The following is an 18,350-nucleotide window of genomic DNA, read 5'->3' as shown; positions in this document are numbered from 1 at the left end:
TCAAACTGCAGGGTAAACAGTGTGCTGTATATGAGATGCAATTTGCTGTGCTCTCACTTGGTCAGTACTCCGTGTGCAAATGGTTCATCAACAGTTCTTAAGTACGAAGAAGATAGAGCCAAACATTGATCCACATCAGGCAAGGATGATGAGAATGCTGAGGGAATCAGAGGTTGTAAGTTGAAAAAGATCTCAAAGAGCTTTGAAGTTGGAAACTGGGTAAGTGATCAGAAAAGAGGTGAGATGTTAAGGGGTTAATTTGTTCTGCTGACCTTCAAGAAATTGGATGCCCTGAGGGTAGGGTGGTATGTTTCTCTGTCTTGCAGGTACAATGTAAAAAAAATTACATTATCATCCCTTATTCAGAATCAATAAGAACATTGCAGTTAAAATTCTGACTACTCCCTGCAGTTAAAAGATTTACACCACATCTTGCCATTAAGGAATGATTTACATTACAGTTTGTGGAAATGATTAAGTCACTGCATTGTGTCTTGAGTGGCATGGAAGTTTGTTTTGTGGGCATTACTGATTGTGATGTAAAGATCTTGTATAAAGAAAGGACTATTCCTTTGTTCAGAGAGATCTCTTGACACGGCTCTGCCAGCATTGCGAAGTGTGTCAAGAGTTCCTCCAGAGCTTGTGCTTGCTTTATAAAACTTTGATTGTTCACAGAAGTTGGCGTATTGCAGTTGCATCAAGTGCGTAAGAATCTCAAGAAACAGAGCGATCTGCTCAAAAGGTTTATAAGTGTTTCAGGCAACAAGTGACTACGCTAACACTTAATTTCTTCCCAATCTTACTCTCAGTTTATTGTACTTTTCCTGGTTTTCACTACACAAATTCACTGATCTGATGTGGAGTATGTTTAATCGTAATCTCTATTTTCCTCAAAATCCAAGGGGGATTGTCCTGGTTCTACTTTTTGTCTTTGTTTGAATATATCTTGTTTGGAACTGAAACAGCTTTTACTTAACAATCATTTGTTGTTCATTTATGGTAGGCCAGGAGTCCTGGCTTCAAGTTCCATCTGCTCTAGAGGTGTGTCATACATGTCTAGACAAGTTCATTACGTAAAAAAAGACTCACTTTCAATCTAAATGTTGTACTTTATATCATTTTTTGCCTTTCTCAATTACTAATACAAACCTTGTGTGATGATCATTGTTGCCCAAGTATTACCTTACAGGCAGTTGAACTACTTGGTCCACCTTATTTCCCAATCCCAGATTAAGCAATGCTTCCTTTCTCATCGAGTTAAGGATATATTACTCAAGGAAGATTTCCTGAATATTTTTCAGAAATTTCTCCCCTCATGTCCTTTAACCAAAACACTATATAAATTAAAATACAACTAGTATTATCACTTCAGTTCTTGCACATCTCGTTAGTTAATTGCAGATTTGCTGTTCTGTCTCTTTCACTAATTAGATGTCTTTTGAATACCCTCATGTGGTATGATCATACCTTTTGGTTCAAGATGAGAAACTAAAAGGATATCAGTCCTTGATCCCTTAAGGACATCCCTACTTCCCAAAACTGCATCGTTTCCTGTAATTAGGCTATCATTTTATTCCCCTTTCTTTCTTCTCAATCTTTTCTGAGCAATTTATATCCTCATACATTGTAATAATTTTAAGCCATGTTTCAATTATTGCCATAACTTCATATTCCCACATGACCTGTAGCTTGCTGACTTTACTTAATATACAGTACTTTGTACATTTGCGTACACACTGTTTTTGCATTCCCTGTAGTTCTTAGTTTGCAATGATCTAATATGGAAATATTCCATTCTCTAGTACTCCCCAATGCTCTTGCTTTATGCGCTGTCTCTTTTTTATTCTTTTTATATGTTGGTTCCTGTGATGACGCTGCTCCTTTAGCAAGGTTATCTCGTCCTTGGTTTTTTAAGAGAGATTGCAAAAGACAGAGGTTCCGATTTGTCTGGGTTCAGGGACTTTACTAGTGGCTAACAAATATAGCCTAAGGCAACAATCAGGGAAAATGCTTTTAGGTTTCTTTTAAATGAAAGGGGAGTTGGCAGTTCTCCCAGTTCAGGGTTTTTTTACTTGGTTTGGTCTTAGCAAGCAGTCTGTTCAAAGCTGCTGGTCAAAGAAAGGTGCTGGAGAAAAAAGGATCCCTGATTCAACAGATATTTCTGGCTGACTTGTTCTCTTTAGCATCTTTCCTGTAAGAACCTGTGTTTGAATTTACCTTTTTTGCCAAAGGGTGTAATTTTGGGGATGTTGTAGGAAATTGGAATGGCTCCTTTAAGTTGGTCATGTTGGTTGGGTTTTCCAATAGGTGTTATTCTAAATTCAGTTTTCTTTTGCTTGTGTTTCATTCGGTGGTGTGTAAATAAATTCTGTTTTACTTGAAGCCAAGTGGTTTGACCAGCTGCATCACTCCTGGAATATCCATCCAGGATATCCATCCATGCCTAAAACAGCTAAGAAAGTTAGGGTCTGGGCTAACTTCTTGAAATGCTTTGAGAAGATCTGGCCTGGTCCATAACCGTTTCCCTCACCAGACCAAGCCACGGCAATTAAATATCCTGCCAGGTTATTGGTCACATCCTTATAAGTGTCCTCTTGGAAAAGGTGCCTTCTATGCCACAATGTGATTAACAACCTGAGGTTACAACTTCTGGCTCATTTCTTTCCCCTTACTAAATGTTTACATTATCATGAGCATTAAAGAATATCTGACCTTTTACTAGTTGGCTGCAGCTTTGTTTCAGTTAAATACATACTAAATACTGAAAACTTATTTTTGAAATATGCTGCACAACCAACCATTGCCTCATATACGGCAGCTGCTGTAAAGGGAATGTTGATGTCTTCTTTTGTACAATTAAACTGATATTCAAAACATGTGAAGTAGTAGCTTTCACACCAGCAAAATTAAAGTTTTGAAAATATTTCAAATGGAATACTCCAGTTCTTCTGAATCTAGCGTCTTAATATACTGTATATACTTGTGCTTAGGTCAATCTCATGTATAAATAGGCATTATTTTTGGCCAAAAAAATCTGGTACAGGTAGAAGATCTTTTATCTGAAATACTTGGGACCAGCTGCTTTTTGGAATTCTGAATCTTTCGGTTTTCAGAATAAGCGAGAGTTTCATGGTGAAATTTTTAAAAATCTTACTGCAGGAGCAAGCTTCCATGTAAGAGCAGGCCGTTGGTGCTTGGCCACCGCCACACACACACACACACCCCCCCCCCCATGTTCAGATAAAGGATCTTCTACCTGTATTTTTCATAAAACTTGTGTATAAGTCGATCCTAGTTTTTCAGGGGTCTCTTGACCATAAATGCAGCCTTAAAATTTGCACATTATTGATTCAAGTGCAATACCTACATCATCACGTTACATGCACCAATATATATTTGTGCAATGCAATTTTCAAAGCGTTGAATGTTGATAACTATGTATAGTGTATATAAATATAGTATATATTTATTTATGTAATATTTACATACATATATTTGACCTGTGCATGGCAAATATCTATGATACCTTATGGCAGCCCTTGACCATTTCTTCCTGCTGTTGCCTCAATTTCTTAGTGTTGCATACAGTTTTGCTTTGAACTTGTTGTAAAACTTCCCCAAATTTTTCCGACAAAATGGTATCGCGAAGAAACAAGTATACAGCACAGTTTAAACTAAAAGTTATTGAAGTTGCAGAGAAGAACAACAATAGCATAGCTGCAAGGGAGTTCTGTGTTTCTGAAAAACTTGTTCAAGATTGGAGGAAAAAAGCAATCCAATTAAAAGCTATGCAAAGATAGAAGTATGCCAACCGAGGAAAGCTGAACAAGTGGCCACAATTAGAAGAGAAGATTGCTGACTGGGTAATTCAGTGTTGTCAGAATGGAAGCAAAATGACTCAAATGTATATGAATACGTGCCAAAAACAAAGTGCTGGATGGTGCAATAGGTTTATGAAAAGGTATGATTTAGTGCTCAGACAGAAAACCAAGATGACCCAATGTCTACCAGCAGAACTTAATGACAAGTTAATTGGGTTCCATCACTTTGTAATCAGAAGTCGGAAGAAAAACGGGTACAGGCTCTCATGCATTGGTCGTGTGGATGAAACCCCAATGAACTTTGATATGCCAGGGAACAGAATAGTGGACAAGATTGGAGCAACAGCGATTTTGATTAAGACTACTGGCCAATAAAGGAGTCGATTCATTGTGGTACTTGTTGTATGGCAGATGGAACAATATTAAAGTCTATGGTGATTTTTTAAGCCTGTAATCCTCTACATTTGTGCTAGATCCTTGCTGAAATTTCTGAAAGACATTGTTGTCCTCTTCCATGAAAAAGAGTGGATGGATGAAGGTGGTTGCAAGACTTGGATTAGGGAGGTCTGAAATATACAACCAGGTGGACTTAAAAAGGAGAAAAAGCTTGCTGGTTTGGGATATGTTCATTTCAAATAGAGTGAAAAGTGTTATCAGTGAACTTTGAGCTAACAATACTGACATTGCAATGATTCCTGGAGGCTTTATGAGTATGGTGCAGCCACTGGATGTTAGCATCAATAAACCTTTTAAGGACTTAATACAGAAGAATTGGGACATTTGGATGCAAGAAGGGGAAGAAAGCTTCACAAAGGGTGGCAACATAGAATCATAGAGATGTACAACATGGAAACAGACTCTTCGGTCGATGCCGACCAGATATCCCAATCCAATCTAGTCCCACCTGCAAGCACTTGGCCCATATCCCTCCAAACCCTTTCAATTCATTTAACCATCCAAATGCCTTTTTAATGTTGCAATTGTACCAGCCTCCTCTACTTCCCCTGGCAGCTCATTCCATACAAGTACCACCCTCTGCGTGAAAAAGTTGCCCCTTTTATATCTTTCCCCTCTCACCCTAAACCTATGCCCTCTAGTTCTGGACTCCCCGACCCCAGGGAAAAGACTTTGTCTATTTATCCTATCCTTGCCCCTCGTAATTTTGTAAACGTCGATAATTTTGTCACCCCTCAGCCTCTGACGTTCCAGGGAAAATAGCCCCAGCCTGTTCAGCCTCTCCCCATAGCTCAAATCCTCCAACCCTGGTAACATCCTTGTAAATCTTTTCTGAACCCTTTCAAGTTTCGTAACATTTTTCCGACAGGAAGGAGTCCAGAATTGCATGCAATATTCCAACAGTGGTCTAACCAATGTCCTGTACAACTGCAACATGACCTCCTAACTCCTGTACTCAATACTCTGACCAATAAAAGAAAGCATACCAAACTTTCAAGGAACTATGAACCTGTAATCCAAGGTCTCTTTGTTCAGCAACACTCCCTAGGACCTTACCATTAAGTGCATACGTCCTGCTAAGATTTGCTTTCCCAAAATGCAGCACCTCGCATTTATCCGAATTAAACTCCATCTGCCACTTCTCAGTCCATTGGCCCATCTGATCAAGACCCTGTTGTCATCTGAGGTAATCTTCTTCGCTGTCCACTACACCTTTAATTTTGGTGTCATCTGCAAACTTACTAACTGTACCTCTTATGCTCTCATCCAAATCATTTATGTAAATGACAAAAAGTAGAGGACCCAGCACTGATTCTTGTGGCACTCCATTGGTCACAGGCCTCCAGTCTAACAAACAACCCTCCTCCACCACCACCCTCTGTCTTCTACCTTTGAGCCAGTTCTGTATCCAAATGGCAAGTTCTCCCTTTATTTTGTGAGATCTGATCTTGCTAACCAGTCTCCCATGGGGAAGCTTGTGGATCGCCTTAATGAAGTCCATACAGATCATATCTACTGCTCTTCCCTCATCAATCCTTTTTGTTACTTCTTCAAAAAACTCAATCAAGTTTGTGAGACATGATTTCCCACACACAAAGCCATGTTGACTATCCCTAATCAGTCCGTGCTCCATTACTTGGAACTATATGTGAGTGGATTGCAGAGTCCAGGAGGATGAAAACTGAAGTTATTGTAAAAGCCTTTAAAAGATGTGGAATTCCTAATGCTTTAGATGGTACAGAGGGTGACTATTTATGGTCAGATGGAAGTGATGACAAATCAATTAATGATCTCCTTGAGAATGCAAATGAAGATGATCCATATGACAATATGCTTGACCCAGATAACTGGAATGAATTATTCAGTGGTGCAACTGATGAGAACAGTGAATTTGAAGGATTCTCATGGACTTTTGCATTAAGCAGCTATCCCATTGTAATTATGATATATGGTGAGAAGAGGTGTTTGCTGTGAATATCAGTTTTTTGATGTAAAATGCTTATCATATACTATTAACAGCTTTGTGCGGTCTTTTTCTAATAAAATACTATCAGTCTTTTTTTTATTTTTACTACATCTCTGTTTTTATTTCATGAACTGTGTGTTGTACAAATACTCCCGATAAACGGCATGACCACCTGCTGGTATGCCTATTAACTTTTGTACATATGTGTAGACCTAAATGGGAGAGAGCTAGGCATTGAGGTTTCCTCAGAGGCATGGAAGATACTTGGGAAAACGCAAGAAAGATATCAATTTGTAATAGGACCTGTGCTTTACAGTTGAAGAATCTCCACAGGGTCTACTTGGCTCCAGGTCGTTTGTCAAAATTTAAACCAGGGGTATCTTCTACGTGCCCCAAGTGTAAAGTTGGTACAGGCATTCTTACCCATTATCTCTGGTCCTGTGATAGGCTTCTAACATACTGCTGCACTGTGACAGCTACAATGGAGGGGATTTTGGGTGGAAGGGTGGAGAAGGACCCGATCTCTCCTCTTCTTGGCCTGCCCAGTGTGTTCCCTGTAGATGCGCATAAGACAAATACTTTTCAACATCCTCACTTTCTGCGCAGGAAAGAATATCTTGTTAGGTTGGGAGACCGAAAATCCCCCGCACTTGTTAGGTTGGCGTAAGATTGTACTGGAGCATATCCCTGTGGATTTTCTTACAAAGTATTATACACCACAAAACTTGAGAATTTCTGTAAGACATAGCAGCCCTTTTTGGACTACCTGGACACAGATTTGTCTGCCACACGAATAAGAGCTTTTATATAGCCATAACAATTGTGCTTTACGAGTCCAACATCCAGAGAGAGGGAACTGTGAACATATGAATAGGTGAAAATTCATGCTCTCTATATCGAGAGTTCATGTTTTGTTTTGCTGAGCTGTATTATTATTTATTAATTTGTTATTAGTTATTATTTATTTAGTTAAGTAGTTAATTGGGTTTTTTTCATACTTATACATTTGTACATGAGGACGGCTTGGGTATTTTACATTTTTTTGGGTTTTTTTCTTTGTATTTTGATTGTGTTGTTTTGTATTTGTAATAATTGTAATAATTAATATTTGTAATATTTAAAAATCTACTTTTCAATAAAAATATATTTTAATAAAAAACTGCCTTGATGAACAATGAAATGATGCTTGTGGAAATGGGAGGGTGTAGCCATGATTATTGAATGATCTAAGAAACATAGCAAACAGAAGCAGGAATAGGCCATTCAGTAAGATCATGGTGAATGTCCTAACTGAACCCTAACTTCCTATACTGCCCTCATACCTCTTCATGATTTTTCTATACAAAAATCATAACCACAATCCTACCAGTCAGTTTAGTGAACATCCATTGCACTCACTTGATGGCAAGCATGTCCCTCCTTGTGTAAGGAGACCAGAACTCTGTACAGTACTCTGGGATTTCACAGACCTTGACGATAGCAACATTTCCCAGCCTCTCACCAATTTTAAAAATACTTTGTTTTTCTGTGTTTTCTCTTAGAGTGGGTAAACTTCCCACTTTATTCCCATATTATGTTACATTTGCTGTGTACATCTCCACTCATTTGAGTTGCTAAATGCTTTTTGATTATAGCGTCCTCCTCACAACTTGCTTTCCCACCTAACTTTATATTGTCAGAAATCTTGATTACAATTTCCTTATCTAAGCCATTAATATGGATTACAGTCAGCTCAGGACATAGAAAAGATCCTTGATCCAGATCACTGGTCACAGCCTGCCCATCTGAAAATGATCCATTTATTCATTTTTAATTGTGTTTCTCAAACTATAAAAATTCTGTTGGGAGACTTACTCTGGGTAAATTTATTCTGAACTGCACAGGCCTGGAGTTTTGATAATTTACTGCTCATCAAACGTGAGGTTATGGTAGAAGAAATAACACGATTTTAAAACATTGAGCTTGCGGTTGAAAAAGGTTTTTAAAAATATTATTTGATGAATACCACTTGGAAGTCTACATAAGGACTAATTAGGATTCTACTGGATCAGGTTTATTAGCTTTTTTGTCACCTGTACTCACATGAGTATGATTTAAAAAAAAAAGATGGTTCCAAGTTGCTATGAAAGATACTTGATGAAGATTAAATTAGATTAAGATAGGGTCAAAAGTTTAACTAGGCGAAAGTGAGGACTGTGGGTGCTGGAGATCAGAGTCAAGATTGGTGTGGTGCTGGAAAAGCACTGCAGGTCAGGCAGCATCCGAGGAGCAGGAAAATCGACGTTTCGGGCAAAAGTCCCTCATCAGGAATGAGGCAAGGAGCCTTAGGGAACATCTCCAGGACCAATTAACCCCACCACCCCACCACCCTGTGGCTGAACATTTCAACTCCCCCTCCCACTCTGCCGAGGACAAGCAAGTCCTGGGCCTCCTCCACCACCATTCCCCCCATACCACCTTATGCCTGGAGGAAGAACGCCTCATCTTTCGTCGTGGAACACTTCAACCCCAGGGCATCAATGTGGACAACATCGATTTTCCTGCTCCTCGAATGCTGCCTGACTTGCTGTGCTTTTCCAGCACCCTTCTAATCTTGACTCAAAAATTTAACTACCTTGTTAACTGACTCTACATTCTGAATTCTTCCTCATCTTGTTATCTGTCTCTACATATTGAATGCTTTTCTCCCTTGTTAACCTATTACCCTTGCCTTCAGCACACTATTGTTAACTGCAAGTACTTATCTGATCTGAGTCATGCTCAGCTGAATCTCATGTCAGAAAACTCTAAACTTAACTCTTTCCCTACCTGCTCGTACCCTATACACATTCTCATAACCTGGAAAAAGATTTATTTTAGTACAGAAGTTAGCCATTACACTATATTTACTGTATTGCCAAAGCCTTTCATGGGAGTTAACAAAATAATTTAAAGAGTTGTTAGGAAATAAATAAATCCTGCATTTCAAAAAAGGTGAATTAAAATCAGAGACATCTTTTATGAGTTTGCAGCAAAAAGGAGCATGCATTAGTTTTTCACACACAAAGTGGGTAGAAAACTGAAAAAAAAGATTCTGTTTTCCATATCTCTGGAGTGACCTCCAAAGCAAGTCTGCCATTAGACTGAGTGGTTTTGTTTGTACATGCACTCCACAGCCTGTAATGTAGACATTGCTGAAATAATTCATGCCACTCATTTACTTGTAATGAGGCCACGGAAAACTAAATTCCCAATATTACCGAATCCATGTGAACAAGAGATGGCAAAACAGATCAAGCAAATCTGAAGGGATATAAATTATTTAATACCGGACTCGAGAAGCAAGAATGATTTGTTGCACTTAACAGTGCTTCTGAGAGACCAGACACCTTGTCTCCGCTTTTATATCTCTGAGTGATGAACTCGGTTAGCTGGATGGTAGGTTTGTGATGCAGAGTGGTGCCAATAATATAGGTTTAATTCTCACACTGGCTGAGGTTACCATGAAGGACTTTCCTTCTTAAACTCTCCTTTCGCCTGAGGCTTGGTGACCATCAGGTTATTTCACTGCCAGTGATCCCTGTCTGATGAAAGAGCAGACCTATACGGAGGAACCTCGATTATCCGGCATTCAGTTATCCGAATATGGAATTATCCAGCAAGATTTCAAGGAGCCGATGCTTGGCTAAACTATGTTGTCTGGAATTCGATTTAACTGAACAAAATACTCTCCGCCTGTGTCCTTCAGATAATCAAGGTTCCGCTGTAGTCTAGTTGGACTGTAGCAACTTTACCATGACTCTCAAAATGTCAAGAATCAGTTAAAATAGATTTTTGCCAGTATCTTGAAATAATGCTGCCACGTTATTAGAGCAAAATTTGACTTAATTATAAACGTGAACTAGACTGTAAACAGTTTTCTCGGAGACTGGTAAAGATTAGAGTTTCAATTGGTGATTGCCCATTTGCTCATTTATTAGCACAAATCATGCAAATAATTGTTTAATGCCTTATTATTCAGCAATTATGCAAAATGAGGGTCTTGTTTCTATGGAGCGTGAATCTGCGCAGTTACTGCCTTTGCTGTTTGAGTTCATGTGTCTCTGGACATCGGAGTATGTCTAGGAAAACTTAACAAACAACGAAATTCACAACTGATCTTGGAGGAACCTGTGTTGGAGAGCTCAGAGCACAGGAGTAGATAAGTACATCGTTTTTAATGTGTAACCTTGCTGTAGGTCTACAGTAATGAGTAGAATGAGTTCTGTCTTGATTATATGTTTTATTGAAATCTGATTCTTGGACTAAATTTTAAGATATAAACTAAAAGTACTAAGTTAGCCTGGAGTACTATCATAGTGTTAAGAGTTTAGATGGAGAGGAATTTGTTAAGTGTGTAAAGACATCTTGAAAAATGTCTATATTACAGAGGAGGAGGTACTGGGTATCTTGAAATGCATAAAAGTCGATAAATCCCCAGGACCTGATCAGGTGCACCCTAGAAATCTGTGGGAAGTTAGAGAAGTGATTGCTGGGCCCCTTGCTGAGATATTTGTATCATGGATAGTGACAGGTGAGGTGCCAGAAGACTGGAGGTTAGCTAACATTGTATCACTATTTAAGAAACTTCGTAAGGAAAAGCCAGAGAACAGCCATAGACAGATGAGCCTGATGTCGGTGGTGGGCAAGTTGTTGGAGGAAGTCCTAAGCAATAGAATTTACATGTATTTGGAAAGGACTGATTAGGGATGGTCAGCATGGCTGTGTACATGAGAAATCATGTCTCACGAACTTGTTTGAGTTATTTGAAGAAGTAACAAAGAAGATCGATGAGTGCAGAGTGGTGGATGCGATCTATCTGGACTTCAGTAAGGCGTTCAACAAGGTTCTCCATGGGAAACTGGTTAGCAAGGTTAGATCTCATGGAATACTGGAAGAACTCACCATTTGGGTACAGAACTGGCTCGAAGGTATAAGACAGAGGATGGTGGTGGAGGATTGTTTTTCAGACCAGAGGCCTGTCACTAGTGACCACAAGAATCGATGCTGACTCCATACGTTTCGTCATTTTTCTAAATGATTTGGATGTGAACATAGTAACGTTAGTAAGTTTACAGATGACAGCAAAATTGGAGGTGTAGTGGACAGTACTGAAGGTTACCTCAGAATAAAATGGGATCCTGATCAGATGGGCTAATGGACTGTGGAGTGGCAGATGGAGTTTAATTTTGATAAATGTGAGGTGTTGCATTTTGGAAAAGCAAATCCAAGCAGGACTTATACACTTTTTGGTAAGGTCCTAGGGAGTGTTGCTGAACAACGACACCTTGGAGTGCAGGTTCATAGCTCCTTGAAAGTAGAGTCGCAAGTAGATAGGATAGTGGAGCAGGCATTTGATATGCTTTCCTTTATTGGTCAGAGTATTGAGTACAGGAGTTGGGAGGTCATGTTGCGGCTATACAGGGGAAAGATATAAAAGGGATCTAAGGAGCAACTTTTTCATGGTACACTTGTAACATTTAAAAGGCATCTGGATGGGTATATGAATAGGAAGGGCTTGGAGGGATATGGGCCAAATGCTGGCAAATGGGACTAGATTAGGTTAGGATATCTGGTCGGTATGGACGAGTTGGACTGAAGGATCTGTTTCCATTGCTGTACTTCTCTATGACTGTATATCTTTGCAATGAAGTGATCTAGACTTGCTGTGTGTTACACTGTGTGGGATAGTATCTTACGTACGACTTTGATTATTGATTTGGGTAGGTCATTTTAATAATGACGCACCTGCTAGCTCGCTGGGCTGGATACTTCAATTGGCATAGTTTCCTGCCCCTATCACCAAAAAATATCAATGAGCAGATCCGTAGCTGATAAATCAGTGTTAACTGGCACTAGAATGGACTTCTGCCTATTGCTGAAGAGGAAATCCTACCTCCAATAGCTTCTGGCCAATCTAATTGGCTGGTAATTCAGGAGCCTCAATTGGATCAGCAGCAATGTGGTTACTCCTGAAAAAGATAGGGGCGCCCCACAACATACAGAAGATAGATTAAGATACTTTCTTTTTAAAAAAAGCTGCTGATGGATAGAAAAGTCTCTTGAGGAGAATGTAGGAGATGTATTCTTCACCTTTGGCCTCCCCTCTTGGTTTAAAAAAAACTTGCCTTGGGCTGTTACTGTGCAACCTAGATTCAGCTGGCTGCTTCCTTATCCAGCAGGCTCGTGACGGTGACGACACATCGAATGTCTGCCCTATCAACTTTCAATGGTACTTTCTGTGCCTACCATGGTGACCATGGGTAACGGGGAATCAGGGTTTGATTCTGGAGAGGGAGCCTGAGAAACGGCTACCACATCCAAGGAAGGCAGCAGGCGCGCAAATTACCCACTCCCGACTCGGGGAGGTAGTGACAAAAAATAACAATACAAGACTCTTTCGAGGCCTTGTAATTGGAATGAGTACACTTTAAATCCTTTAACGAGGATCGCCACTTGATAACTCTTGTTCAGAATCGTTTCCTATCTCCTTGTGTGAAGCCTGTATCTTTTTCTTATCAGTAAATTTAACATTAGGACATGGTCAGTGTAGCAAGCTGTCATGACTTAGCTCCACCTCAACACTCCAATTGTATACCCCTCCTTGTATTCACTTCCTGTGGGGAGTAAACTTTTCCCCAATATTTCAGAAATAGAATTCTTTTAGGACATTTGCTGTCTTGCTGCTGCAAGGATTTGCTCAATGTACTGTACCATTATATAACTGTCCATTGATATTAACTAGGAATTGACTATTGAATAATCTTGTACTAATCATAATGATCACAAGATTGAATTTAAATAATTCTTGCTTATTTATAGATGATAGTGATTTAACAAACCGGTGTCCAGAAACCAACTTCTTTAACAGTATTTTCTTCACCCCTGCTTCTTGTTAGTTGTTTGGATTATTGTTAATTGCCTGCACTTTCAGCCATTGAACCTCAAAAATTCCCATGACCAGTAAATGATCTGTGCATTTGCTAACCTGTAGATCTATTTTTGGTAAAGTTCTGATGGACGGCTATATCTGGGTTCAGGTTTCTGAGTTCACGTTTACGTGTTTAGCAGAGGACAACTAGGGCTGGGCAATAAATGCATGCCAGCCAGCGATGCCCACATCCCATAAATGAACAAAAAATTAGACTAGCCTGTAGTCAGGTGTTTTGAGCTTATATTTGAGTCAAAACTAAGAGCCATAGATGTAAAGTAACCACTAATAAACTCAGTAGAGAATTCCAGAGGAATGCTTTAGCTGGAGAGTGATTAGCTTGTGCACTATCTACAACAGGGAGTAGTTGAAGGAAATATACATTAATAAAATGGAATAGAAGGATTTGTTCATAGACTAAGGTGAAGACTTGCATGAGTTAAAAATAAAGCACAGACATTTTAGTGCTCTTCATCAAACATCTCCAAATTTGTAGCCCTGGAATACAACGGCATTTTACACAAGGACAACATTTGGTGAAATTTAGCCAGTAAGCCTAGTAGATGGTTGAAATTATATGCTACTGAGAGTAGCTAATCTCAATTTGAGTTTCTTGACTAATATTTTAATTAGTGGGAGGTTGTAAAAGTCCATTGGTTTGAAATCTAATGCACAATATGTTTTATTGCAGCTGGACGGATAATTCTGGAACTGTTTGCTGATGTCTGTCCTAAAACAGCTGAGAATTTTCGTGCTTTATGCACTGGAGAGAAGGGAATTGGGCCAACCACTGGTAAACCTCTGCATTTCAAAGGCTGTCCTTTCCACAGGAGTAAGTCAATTAGTGGACCTTGTCATTATGAAAGTTTTAATTTCTATTTTAAGTGACCACATAGTCAATTAAAAAATGAACAATTCTTTCTGATCTTTACAGTAATAAGGAAGTTTATGATACAAGGAGGAGACTTTTCTAATCAGAATGGAACTGGAGGAGAAAGTATCTATGGAGAGAAATTTGAAGATGAAAGTTTCCATTACAAGGTTAAAAAGAAGGGCATGTATAGTGAACACTTCTTTGTTAGCTGAACATTGGTAATAAATAATGAATTTTGTAATTGTACATATGATTTTCCATGGGCTGGGTGAAATATTGCAATATTTTCTGCAGCACAATATGAAGGCTATTGTGCTATTGTAACAAAAACTGTTTGTGTTCTTCAACACTCGCTTAATCAATGGAAATTAACTGCTAGATTTTGCCTCTGGGACAAAATTTCAAATCTAGTTGAAACTGAGATGCAAATCTCCTTTTGTATGTTGGGATTATAAATGAAAAATCTAGCTTGAGTCAATATATAATGGCACTTGTTCATTGAAAACACTCACACCACACCAGTGGGGACAAACTTGGAGTTGGGGTTGAACCATAATGTTGGATATAATAGATGGATGTTTACTCATCTATTTTGGCCTGGGAAGGGAATATTTCCACAGTTGTTCCATTCTCAACATTATTGAACACTCCATATTTTTGTTTTCTTTTATCCAATTTAGTTGTTCTCACACTTGCGTTTTTACATATTTTATGTACTTAATTATATACATAACTGTGAAATGTTTAAAACTACTCACCTTATGGTTATATATGAGCATGGAATTTTTTAAAAAATCATGAATTAATGAAACGATCCTCAGCTTTGGTCAAATCTTACTACATTAATGGGCAAATTTTATCAAAAAAATGAAGCTCACAAACATATTTGCACAAAAATGCAAAAGCAAACTCATTTTGCTCTGCGATCTGTCAATCTGCAGTGTCCTGAGTCAAATTCAAAGGACATAAGTGCAACTTGCATTTTTAACAACTTTTTAGTTTTATTATTTAAACTTAAGATGCATTATTTCTCCTTCACACAAATTCTTTGTACTATTGCAGCATGATCAGGCAGGATTGCTGAGCATGGCCAATGCAGGACCAAACACCAATGGTTCACAATTCTTCATCACAACTGTGCCAACACCTCACCTAGATAACAAACATGTTATGTTTGGTCAGGTGCTAAAAGGAATGGGAGTAGTAAAGATGCTGGAAAATGTCGAAGTGAAAGATGAGAAGCCTATAAAGGTGAGAAGGCAAATAGATACAGTCGATTCTGCTATAACGCGTGTTTATTCAACGTGCATTGGCTATAACGCAATTGAAGATTTTAGACCATTGTTTGTAGAATGTGAACTTTCCTTACCTGTATTACCTATAACATGAATTCTGTCCCATTGGTTTAATGGTGTTATTAAAACACAGAATTGCACAGGAATGGAATTATCACGTTATATCAGAACAGACTCTAGAATAATAATTTCAGGATGATTAATAAGGACTTCTTAGTTTAATTTATGTTTAGAGACTGATATTTGTTTCTTTTGACCAATTTCAGATGTAAAATTTAAATTTTGAGTGAAGTACTGAGATGACTGCTTTAAGAAGTTCTTAAGAATTAGTGAGGTATAGGACTAGATTTCTGCTTTAGGTTCAGAAAACAGAAGGTAGGACTGTTTCCAGTCCTGAAACTGGGAGTTGGGGTGGGGTACAATTAAGTGTGATGGGCAAGCTTTTTAAGTTAGAGTGCTAAACAGATCTTTTAGCTTCTAAGAAGCAGCTGGCAGTAACAACTTTTTTTTAAAGCAATCAGACCACTGTTGTTGGAGCAGAGCCCTTTTAAAAGAATACCATTTTAATAGAATGCTAATCTCATGCATGGGAGATCCTGGGGACCTCAAGCATTACTGCTAGGTGCTCCAGTTGAGGCAGTTAAACTGTCCAGTTTGATCTGAAAATTGGTGACTGGCTGGAAAATCACCGCCTCCATTCCTGACTTAACAAAACTTTTTAACATGCTGAATTTGCTACCTGCATTATGGTGCTGGGAGGGAATAGTAACCCTGCCAAGATCTCAGAATTGTTGCTATTAAGAATGATGCAGGTAAACAGGTATATTAATCAATGCCTGTATTTTTTAGGTCCTGTTCCCCTCTGTTTGCAACTCCTGATAGAGTCTAGAATTCTGCTCATTCATGGGATGTGGACATGGCTGGCTCATCACCAATTCACCAAGGCTCCTTAGACAGCACCTTCCAAGAATAAGTGTAGCAGATCATGGGAACACTGCCACCTGCAAAGTTCCCCTAAAATTTGCACATCATTCTGACTTAGAAATACATCACTGTTCCATCAATTGTCACTTGATCAAAATCCTAGAACTCCTTCCCTAACGTTTTTGTGGGTTGACTTACACTACTGGATTCTAAGTTTCAAAAAGGCAGCTCCCCACTACCAGCACCTCAAGAGCAACCAAGGATGGGAATTCAAAGTTGCTGCCTGGTCAGCGATGCCAGCATTGTGTGAGTGAATGAATTTTTAAAATATATATCCCTTGTCCACAGTATTTTGTGTACAACCCTTCATCTTCCAGTTGGAGGTTTGTGAGAACACTGGTCTCAGCATAGTTCAGGTATACATAGTACTAATGGTGCAGGTTTCATTTCCCCAAAACTAGTGCTGGTGCCTCAAGAACTTAACTTTTCCATCACAGATTTTGGATCCTATATTTATCTCCCCAATTGTATTTCTCTATGCATGTTTGAATGTGGCTCAGATCGTAATTTGCGATTATAACCTTTGAAGTTCTACTTGTTAATTTAGCACCCTAACTCCCCATGTTCTGTATGTAGACCTCTTTCCTAGTTCTTACCTAATCCGAATCTATCCCATTTACCACACAGTACAATGTTATCCTAACTGTAATGACAACTTTGTCTTTACAAGGACAGTGCAATGATCTCTCCTACTAATACTATTATAGCTAACTCTTTTAAGTTTTATAAATGGAAGCATAGGATATTAGTGTAAAGTAGTCATCCCTCAATGGCTGTCTTTGTGGCGAATGCCACCACAGATGCACAGAATTGGAATGTTGCATTTAAACTCACATCACAGAAATGTCCCTCGAATCTAATTGTTACTTGTATATGTAAATGTGTGATTTATCTATTCATTTAGAAATGTTTCAGAACATAGCTTTGATTGTTAGTTCAAAAACAACTTGCACATCAGATCTTCACAGTCTTGGCACTGAATCCCTCCCAAAACCTTGACACTGCATCTCCTTTTAGTTAAATTTTCTCTATGTCAACATCTACATACATTAATCATTTATGTAGTACATAAGTCACGCTCTCTGTAATATTCAATTTTTAATTTTTGAACAGATCCTTTCCAGCTAACCAAAATTTGGCAACTATTATTAACTGCGTTCAATCAGTGATGTAGATGTCATTTGCAGAAGAGCATGTGAACATGGCTGAAGCCTGCCATCATAAATGACTATTTGCGTTGGGAGCACGCACATCCATATCCAAGTACAAGCCATACATACGTTTGCATCTTCATAAAGGAAGGTCACTAAACCAATAAAGAGTAGTTTCACAAGGATTTTGGCCAAGACTTGAGATAGTGAAGAGTTAAGATAGTGAAGGTTTAGAGGACATTTGATTTAAGTTTTTAAAATTATGAAGAGTATGAGTTGCGTAGTATCTACAGCATAGAAACAGTACATCATGGCCAACTGGTGCGTAACATTGTTTGTGCTCTAATTAAGTTTTCTCCCATCCTTCTGGAAAAGCACATTAGCATATCTTTCTATTGTATTCTTTTTTAATCTCGTCTTCCTATGCAGCTATTACGAGGGGGCATAGCTTTAAATTAAGGGTATAGGACAGATGTTAGGGGTAGATTCTTTACTCAGCGAGTCGTGAGTTCATGGAATGCCCTGCCAGTAGCAGTGGAGGACTCTCCCTATTTTTGGGCATTTAAACGGGCATTGGATAGGCATATGGAGGATAGTGGTAAAAACAATGAATGCAGATGCTGGAAACCAGATTCTGGATTAGTGGTGCTGGAAGAGCACAGCAATTCAGGCAGCATCCGAGGACAGGCAAAATCGACGTTTCGGGCAAAAGCCCTTCATCAGGAATAAAGGCAGAGAGCCTGAAGCGTATTCTTGTAGAGAGAGGAGGAAAACTTGTTCAAGGCAGGCATCCTTGCAAGAGGATTCGCAGTAGGGTTAAAATCAACGAGGTAAAAACAATGACTGCAGATGCT

General features: G+C 38.8%; 1 protein-coding gene across 1 annotated transcript in view; it reads left to right on the top strand.

Annotated features, from left to right (window-relative positions):
* Positions 1-18,350, top strand: part of ppid (peptidylprolyl isomerase D) — a 50,560-nt gene that overhangs the window by 1,406 nt on the left and 30,804 nt on the right. Inside the window, exons 2-4 of the mRNA XM_043674007.1 lie at positions 13,884-14,024; positions 14,127-14,233; positions 15,129-15,317. Of these exons, the coding sequence (XP_043529942.1) occupies positions 13,884-14,024; positions 14,127-14,233; positions 15,129-15,317 (437 nt within the window). The remainder of the gene's footprint in view (positions 1-13,883; positions 14,025-14,126; positions 14,234-15,128; positions 15,318-18,350) is intronic.

Source organism: Chiloscyllium plagiosum, chromosome 32 (assembly GCF_004010195.1).
Source record: "Chiloscyllium plagiosum isolate BGI_BamShark_2017 chromosome 32, ASM401019v2, whole genome shotgun sequence".
In the NCBI taxonomy this organism is placed as follows: domain Eukaryota; kingdom Metazoa; phylum Chordata; class Chondrichthyes; order Orectolobiformes; family Hemiscylliidae; genus Chiloscyllium; species Chiloscyllium plagiosum.
The sequence above is the reverse complement of the archived record's forward strand: the minus strand, read 5'-3'. Positions and strand labels throughout refer to the sequence as shown.